The sequence below is a fragment of the Labrus mixtus genome, chromosome 8 (genome assembly GCF_963584025.1).
Source record: "Labrus mixtus chromosome 8, fLabMix1.1, whole genome shotgun sequence".
Lineage (NCBI taxonomy): Eukaryota > Metazoa > Chordata > Actinopteri > Labriformes > Labridae > Labrus > Labrus mixtus.
Window position 1 is genome coordinate 26,690,089 of NC_083619.1, and position 8,483 is coordinate 26,698,571.

At 42.0% G+C, this 8,483-nt stretch overlaps 1 protein-coding gene across 1 annotated transcript; it reads left to right on the forward strand.

Annotated features, from left to right (window-relative positions):
- Window positions 1-74: 74 nt before the first annotated feature.
- On the forward strand, window positions 75-3,380 carry LOC132978483 (gap junction delta-4 protein-like). The gene is made up of 2 exons (XM_061043695.1): window positions 75-164; window positions 1,426-3,380. The coding sequence occupies exons 1-2, from the start codon at window positions 107-109 to the stop codon at window positions 2,517-2,519; spliced, it is 1,152 nt and encodes a 383-aa protein (XP_060899678.1). The 5' UTR covers window positions 75-106; the 3' UTR covers window positions 2,520-3,380.
- The last annotated feature ends 5,103 nt before the right edge of the window (window positions 3,381-8,483 follow it).

Genomic DNA, 8,483 nt, shown 5'->3' on the forward strand with positions numbered 1-8,483 from the left:
TTCTAAAACGAAACAGCAGTGTTGGTGGCCGAAGCGACTCAGGAACTCTCTCATACTGTCAGTTTGAAGAAGTGAGTTCGGTGTTTTGAAAAAAGCTGAAAAAAGGATGATGGGAGCAACTGATCTACTGTTCATCACTGTCAGTCAAAATGTCTCCTTCATGGGTGAGTCTTCATTTGTTGTTTTCCGACCTATGCCGCCAAAATACGAAGTCTATTATGTCCATGGATCTATTTCAACTTCTATTTCTTTTTTTTTTAATTGTATCTTTATTTGGAGCAGACAGGTAAATACACCAGCAGAGCAACATTAATACAAATAAAAACAAACGTCTTTCCACTTTTGTTTGTTTTGAGTCCGGAAAAAGCGCAACACCAGCCATCCAGGCATACGAGTCCAAGTCCTAATAACTTAAACTTCACAGCAATTGTGACAGAGTAACATCAGTGGGTACACATTATCTTCTTAAGGGACAGTACTGACAATTTGCCCGGGATAAACAGAGCCAGATGAGGCCAAACTTCAACTTCTATTTCAACATGTAACTCCTGCAGTATCCTTCGGCTTGCTACTGCAATGGCCCAGGGACACTCCTGAAATAAATCATCTTCTTTATTCCGAAAACATGAAAAGAGAACGTTTTTTGGAATGCAAAAATTATGTTGAAAAAAGAAAAGAAAAACTTTTTCCTCTCTGATTTCACTTTTCTTCACCTGCTTTTTTTTGTAACTTAAGTTTTTATTAACTTTTAACAGTTCTTAAAACAATGCAGCACATCTTATACCCAAAAAAAAGTACAGAGCACTTAGGCAGAGCATGTAAGTCATCTCCTAGCATGAGATAACAAATAATGCCACAGACATAAGAGAGGTACAGCCACCAACATGAGTCCATACTATGACCTTAGTTTAACATGTTGCCAAAACAGATCCCATATCTCTGTCATCTTTCCACCAACATTCATTTTTCCCAACATGTTTTCATATGAAGATTTCGTAACCATTTCGTCAGTCCATTCCTTCACAGTGGGGCGCCGGGGGTCCTTCCAATTTCGCAGTATAATTCTCGCGGCTGTGATAAATCCAACCTTTAAAATGCTAAATTTTGGATTTGTTACGTTAGGCACCAATGACTTGTCACAAAGGAGGCAAAGCCTTGGGTGCACTGGGAGAGTGACACCAATCCAATCCCCCAGTATCTCCAAAATACTACACCAAAATGGATGCACCATAGCACATTCCCAGATCATATATATTGTAAATATGTGCCCAAGTCGTTCTTACACTTCCAGCACTGATTGCTATCAGCAATTCCCATCCCATGTACTCTAGTTGGTCTTTTTTTAAACTTAAAGCTTGACTCTTTCCTTCCGAGTTTTGGAAATACTTCCCCGCTCTGTATTTAACCATCTCTGTTCCACCACAGGTAAAGTCTGGTGGATGCTGATGCTGTTTCTACGTCTCCTCGTCCTCCTGCTGGCCGGCTTCACCCTCTACGCCGACGAGCAGGACCGATTCATCTGCAACACCATCCAGCCCGGCTGCTCCAACGTGTGCTTCGACGTCTTCTCCCCCGTGTCCGTCTTCCGCCTCTGGCTCTTCCACCTCATCCTCCTCTGTCTTCCCCATGTGCTGTTTGCCACCTACGTCGTGCACAAAGTCATGTCGGTGTATTATCCGAGCGTTGGAGGTTTCTTCTTCTTCGACAGGAGCCGAGGAGGTTCCACTTTAGAGAACTCGAGCTCCTCCAGAGAGCTGTCCTTACACAAAGCTCCGATTCATGAACTTCCCCGAGAATGGGGAGTGCCGCGTTTCTACTGCGCCTACCTCCTGGTTGTAGTTCTGCGGATCCTCCTGGAAGTGTTTTTCAGCGCCGGGCAGTTTTTCCTCTTTGGTTTGTCCATGCCGAAGAGCTTCCTCTGCTACGAGGCGCCCTGCACATCCGGGGTGGAGTGCTACATCTCCAAACCGACGGAGAAGACGCTGATGCTCAACTTCATGCTCGGCGTCTCCTCCCTGTCCGCTCTGCTGAGTTTCTTTGACCTGGTGAGCTCGGTGAAGGCCATGGTGAGCTGGAGGAGGAGACGGGAGATGCTCCTGGAGGAGATGAGTAAAGCAGGCGAGCAAAGCAGCGTGTTCACGGCCACTACCAACGAAGACAGCGACGTTCTTCTAACCAGAAGGATCAGCCTGAGTGGAAGCTCAAAGAGCGCCGTGAAAGATGAGAAAAATGCAAAAATCGACGGTGAAACTTTCACAAACCCGGCAGAGTCCACCCAGGACCACACGCCCGAAAACAAAGACATATCGCTCTCTCCCACTCCAGTACCGACTCACTTTGTCCCCCACAGCCACCTCAGACCTCCGATGTCCCCGCGCCCCGATAGGATACCGCCGCTGAACCCCCGGGCGCCAACACCCGTAGGGGTCAAAAAACTGGGCCAGTTCACTCCAGCTGCAGCAAACTCAGGCCAACAGTCGGACAGCAGTGACTCTCAGGACAAGAGGGCATGGGTGTGATTCACTACAATGTGTCACTGTTGTTGGAGAACATCTGCTGTGAAAAGATCCAGATGTTTTGCCTTCAGCTTTAAGCAGGTTGTTCTAAATCACCGTTGGAGGCTATTCCTACAAAATGGTGATAACTGTGATTAATACATTGTCAGTTCTCTTGAGACAATCTGGACCCAACAGGCGGCAATTTAAAAACACTAAAGCTGTGAAGCTTGTGGGAACTGAGCTGTGGAGCAGAACTGCTGGGTGGAAACGGGGCTTTACAATCTTCGGTGATCAGAGGCAATAAATGGTTAAAACGATTCAGCAAGGGCGCCGGATAGCCTAGCCGTTATAGTCGCGTTACTGTGTCTCTTCAGCTGTCCTACACACTCTATCATCCATTAAAGGCAATAATGGTCCAAAAAAAAACAATTCAGAGCTCACACCCAGGAGGCACAACTCATACAACAAAAAGTCAAAGTTGAGGTTTTGTTTTCAGCCCACCAGATGATTTGTATCTAAACTACACCAAAGTTTTTCACCCTGAACGACACCCTGATCTGGAACCGGGCGCGTGACAAAGCTTCACTATTTGTTGACCTGAGTTGGACATTTATAGGACGGCAAATGAGAATTATGCAAACGTACGATATCAGGATGCGTTGTTTAAAGCACAAGTTCATAAACAGAGCTGTTGTATTATCAAGTAAAATGAGCTGGGATCTGACTAATCAGCGAGCTGTTTTGATGATTACTTTCTTTTTTTTTTATAAACAAGTAATCAGTTTTCTACGACAGAGGATTCGGGCCATGTTAAATTATTATTTTTTTTTAATTCCAAGATTAAACTCGTAAATTTACGAGAATAAAGTTGTAAATTTACGAGAATGAAGACTTTAATCCCGAAATAAAAAAAAATTAGATAAATTTAACGTGGCCCTAATCCTCCGTAGTTTTGTAAGTTTGATATGCAGGGTGTCTTTGTTTTTGGATTAACCCAGAGAGGATCACTTTAAGCTCCTTGTTTTGGTTGACTTGGGTTTCAAGTCAAAGGAGTTTGACTCAATAATAATGATGCACCCTGTCTGCTAGATGATTTATTTATTGCTATAACAATAAAAAGAGTAATAAAAAGTGAGATACCGTAAAACTTCAAATAGAAGCCCATCCCAAGTCTTGAACAGCGCATTTTGTCTTTTCTCCCAGCAGTCTTTGCAGCTCAAATCTGCTACAAAAACAGGTTCCTCTTCTGAAGCACAACTCAGGTTTTTATTGAATGTTATTAACGGTTTAAGGTTAGGAGAGATGGGCTGTGTTACAACGCAGGAACAAATGAGGGATTTAACTTATTTTGTACAGATGTTTTTTTTTTCGGTGTAAATTTACAATTTCTACACATCTTTCCTGTGGACAAATTATTGATTGAATAATTAAAGGTATCGAGGACTGTCCCAAATAAAAGCTGGGTCATCTTTTAGAACGATGTAAATAAAGAGTTTTTAAAAGAAGTGTAACTGTTTTCTCAACCTGTTCAATTGTCTCCAATTAACCGAAACTTCAGTGACTACAGCTATGAAAAAAGATCATTTAGATTCAGCATGGATTATCACAGAAGATCGATACTCTTCTTAAATAAAACAAACATAAAAAGTAAAAATGTATGATGTTTTTCTAGGATCATAATCAGAAATCTTGTCTCAGTGTTTGAATATTTTTTGGGGAAAAAAAGTGTTGAAATGTACTTGTCTGAATCTAGATGCATGTTAATCGAGTGCTATTTTTTACTAGATAATAAAAAAAATGAATCTTTAATGTGAGATGTTTCTGTGTTAGAAAATGAGTCACACACACACACAATAACCCAGGCTGACCTCACGCAGCACTTCAGTCAGAGAGCTCAGCTGTTCACCCGATGACTGAGTGCAATGCAACCACAACAGACACACTGACCTGACCTCTGACCTCTCACACGAGCACACAACAACCCAGGCCATGACCTGACCCGGAGAGAAGCCAAACCTGCTCGAATGACACAAGACCTTCACCCTTCTCACTTCTCATCATTCAACATTAAGAGCAGGTACAGAGGGTGATTTATGATCACGGTCACATTCTTTGATAATATCCTGTAGACTATTAAAATACCTAAATCAGGGCAGAGAAAGGAGCTGTACTCCAAAGAATAATAGGAGTTGCACACATGTGAGTAATATGCCTTTCAGTTATAATGAAGATTTTTTTTATAAAACTAAAATCTGAACCAGGTGATTAAATCTGGCCAATGGCGCAGCATGCATTCATCTTTGACCCCCCTACACTTCCTCTTAGCCAGAGCGCGACTTTTCAAAATGATCTCTAGTTTGGCATCAAGACATAAAGGTGTATACTGTAAACGTCCACGCGCAGAGTCAATAAAAAAACCTCAAACATTGTAATGATAAACCTATAAGGATCATACTGGTGATGTTGTAAAAGGCTGATACAGATTTAGAAATGCCATGAGTCCCTTAAAGAAAAGCCAGAGGACAGGGAGCAGAAAAGGTCCTGCTGAGGATTCTGGAATTACCGATTTTATCAATAAACTACTATTCATGAAGGTAGTCATCCCCGTGAGGGTCCACGAGGAGTTTTAACCAAAACCTATCATGTGAGGAACAGCAGCGGAGAGCCGCAGACTGTCGGACCTGTGCCATACTTGTGATCCCAGATCACCCACTTCACAGTGAGTTTGACCTTTGACCCTCAGGTCGTCGTTTTAGAGCTCCTGTGAGGAAGACTAAAAGACTCCAGGTCTCATTTTTACCAAGTGCAATTAATATGTTAAACAACATTTAGGTATTTGTTGCTCTTTTTGCACTTGAATTGCACATTTGCACACCTCCACTTTGCACTTTAATAACTTGAATTCCCATTCTGGTACGAGCTCTTGACTGATTTTATTGCGCTGTTTTTATTTGGTTTTATATTTTGCTGAGTTGTCTGATTTTGTAATTTAGTTTTTGTTTATGTTTTGTGGTGATGTTGTCCTTGTGTTTCTTGTCTTCTGTGTGCTCCTGTTGCAACGCAAATTTCCCCTTGTGGGACAATAAAGAATCTGAATCTGTAACCTGGCACTGTAGGAGATCAACACCAAAAGAAGAACAAGGGCCTGAAGAAAACAACATTTTGCATTCACCCTAAACCATGACGTCAGACCGACCGCTTTATTATGAAGACATCAAAACGTAGGCGTGTGTTAATCTCGTCTGCTGTGTATACATTTCATGCATTTTGGTGTGTTTGGCACACATTCTGTATCCTGTGCACTGCTCATTTTCAGTACAGGATGAAGTTGGCCTAATGTTTGTGTATTAGTTGAGATGCTGGTAACTTGAGCCTGTCTGAGTTCGTCCGATTATAGTATCTGTGTGGGGGTGGAGTGCGCATAAAATATGTGATGCTTGATGCTATGCTCTCAGGCCCTGTGATCATAGGCGGTTTTACTTTACGAACATGTAACCGACGTTGCCTACTTCTCCCGTAACTTCTCAACTTGTGCACGTAGTGTGTGAGTGGTTAAGCAGAGAGTCAGAGAGAGAGAGAGAGAGAGAGCTGAGATTTCTAAGTTAAACACAAACTGTTCTTATGTTTAAACACGTTGTAATCCTGCACATCTCTGGTACTTGAATATTGAAATGTATTATTTTTTACATTAAATTTTTATTTTGGCTTTGGCAATGTATAGGCTACATTGGTTTCCCATGTTTTTGAATTAAATAGAGAATAAACAGTGTTGACAAAACGGTAAAATGTCATGCAATAAAAAAAAGAAAAGTTTTGTGGCGGAAGAACTGACGACAATAATGATCATATAGCTTGTTTTTTTAATGAGTTTCACCTCGTCTAGAATGAAACATGTGACACTATGGATGTGATATGTTGTTAGTCATCTAAGAGGTAATGAGTATAATGTGGTGGTTATTATCTGTGTGTGATTATCTAGAATTCAGATGTGTCTCTGTTGTGTTGTGGACTTTGTAACCTGAAAGAGATGCCTCAAATGTTTTTCTTGTTCACTTGCTATGATGGCTCTTAGAAAAAATGGCTCATATTTGTCTTTGGCCTCCACATCGCTAAAACCCCCCCGCTGCCTGTCGTTGGCTCAGTTGCATGTATGTACATTTGCCTTTAGCTGAATATTCCACCTTTTGTGAAAGACCTTCCAAATGTTGCGGGGCAGATGTTCATACACGCTGGTGTCTGCAAATAGGTGTGTCAGTGCATCAGTGTTGGCAGCACATTAACAATCCTCTCAAGGCAAATGCATTAAAGTGCAAAGGACTAATGTCTTCCTCAGGGTCGAAAAATTAAAAAAAAGCTTTAGACCCAGAGGAAGATGAAACGTCGGTCTTTTTCACCTAAATATACAGTATTTGCCTTGATTCATTTGCTCGAGAACTTTCTGGATCCTGCCTGAGAGAAGCCTGCCTGAGTCCACTAAACTATATTTTAAACATCCAAGGTCCTTCTCTGAGGTCACCAACCTCCATTTGTGGAGTGGCTGAAGCCCAAGAGTAACCTTCTACTTTGACTCCAAAGCACCTGCAAAAAAAGAAATCTCAGACTGCTGCTGGACATTCATTATTTTACTTTTACTTTCTACCCATCCATTTTTCAGATCAAATTAAGCAGTTTCCATCAACACCTTTAAATCACTGCAAGCTTCAGTGTTTCTTTTACTTCAAAACTGATGCATCCGGGTGCCGGTGCCCTGCTTGTTGGTGTGCATGCCCCATGTGCAGAGGCTGTAGTCCTCTAAGGGGGCGGCCCGGGTTCGGGTCCAACCTGTGGCTCCTTTTCCTCGTGCATGTCATTCCCCTCTCTCTCTCTCTCTCCCCAATTTCTGACTCTGTCCACCATCCTGACTCTCAAATGAAAGCATAAAAGCCCAAAAAATAATCATCTTGAGCCACACAATGCTCAGCTGGAGTCTTTGTTAAAATATCTGGAGTGCACATTTAAACAACGAGACTGAACGCAACAACACAACCCTGTCGACACATTACCTCCAGTGATGTGTCCGTGACCCCCGACACATGCCTCATACCCTCCTCATTCTTCTTCTGCTGTGGTATTTGAGGCAGCTAAGACGTGCAGAAACATTATCTGTGTGGTCAGTGTGTCGGTCAGGTGCTCAGCCAGAGAAAGGATTCCTATACTGTCACTGCTGGAGGTCAAAAAGGTCGGACAAGCAAACCTAGTGACCCTACATGTACGGCCAACCCCCAACGTCCAGCACTCAGCCATCGTCCCTGAAGTAACAATGTGCGTCTGTTGTTTGCTGACCTTCCCCACAACTTGTCAACATGACACAAAACATAACACACAGAAACAATTTAGCCAGCTATGTGTCCTTGGCAGAATCCCAGCCACCGTGTCTGTGTTCACACATGGTGCGGCCGTGATTTCAGCCGCTTTGATGATCTATAATAAGATCAAGTGCGCCAACTCTGGAATAAAAAGGTTCATGAACAGGACTTCATTAATCGCATGCAAAGTGAGCGAAGAGAGGCGTCATCAAAATGAATAAAAACAGAATGAGAGAAAACAGCAGGATGAAACCTGAGTGTGGTTTAAGTTTCTGTTTTTATTTCTTTTGTTTTTTGTCTGTTTGAAAGTTTCCCCCTGCTCCTCATTTTATTCATTTATTTATTTATTTTCTATTATATATTTTCTCTTACAGGGAAGGCCTGACATGTTTTGTCTTCTTCCACTCAAAATGTATCAAATGAAAAACAAAGAGCAAGGTAAACATTTAGCTTTATTTGTTTAGTTCCCAACCAGGGGTCCGGGGCCCCCTTCTTAGAAGGCCCCAAAGCTCTCTCTACTCTGAAGTTGTCAAAATGAGATTTTACCATATTAATTTTCTGTCACAATGTTAATATTGTTACAAGCAATAAAGTTTTTTGAATCTTGAATCTTAACTAAGATAATGATACAACACTTACT

Coding starts and splice junctions, on each gene's coding strand:
- LOC132978483 (XM_061043695.1), top strand. CDS start 107: ATGATGGGAGCAACTGATCTACTGTTCATCACTGTCAGTCAAAATGTC. Junction 165..1,425: donor TCAAAATGTCTCCTTCATGG/GTGAGTCTTCAT, acceptor GTTCCACCACAG/GTAAAGTCTGGTGGATGCTG.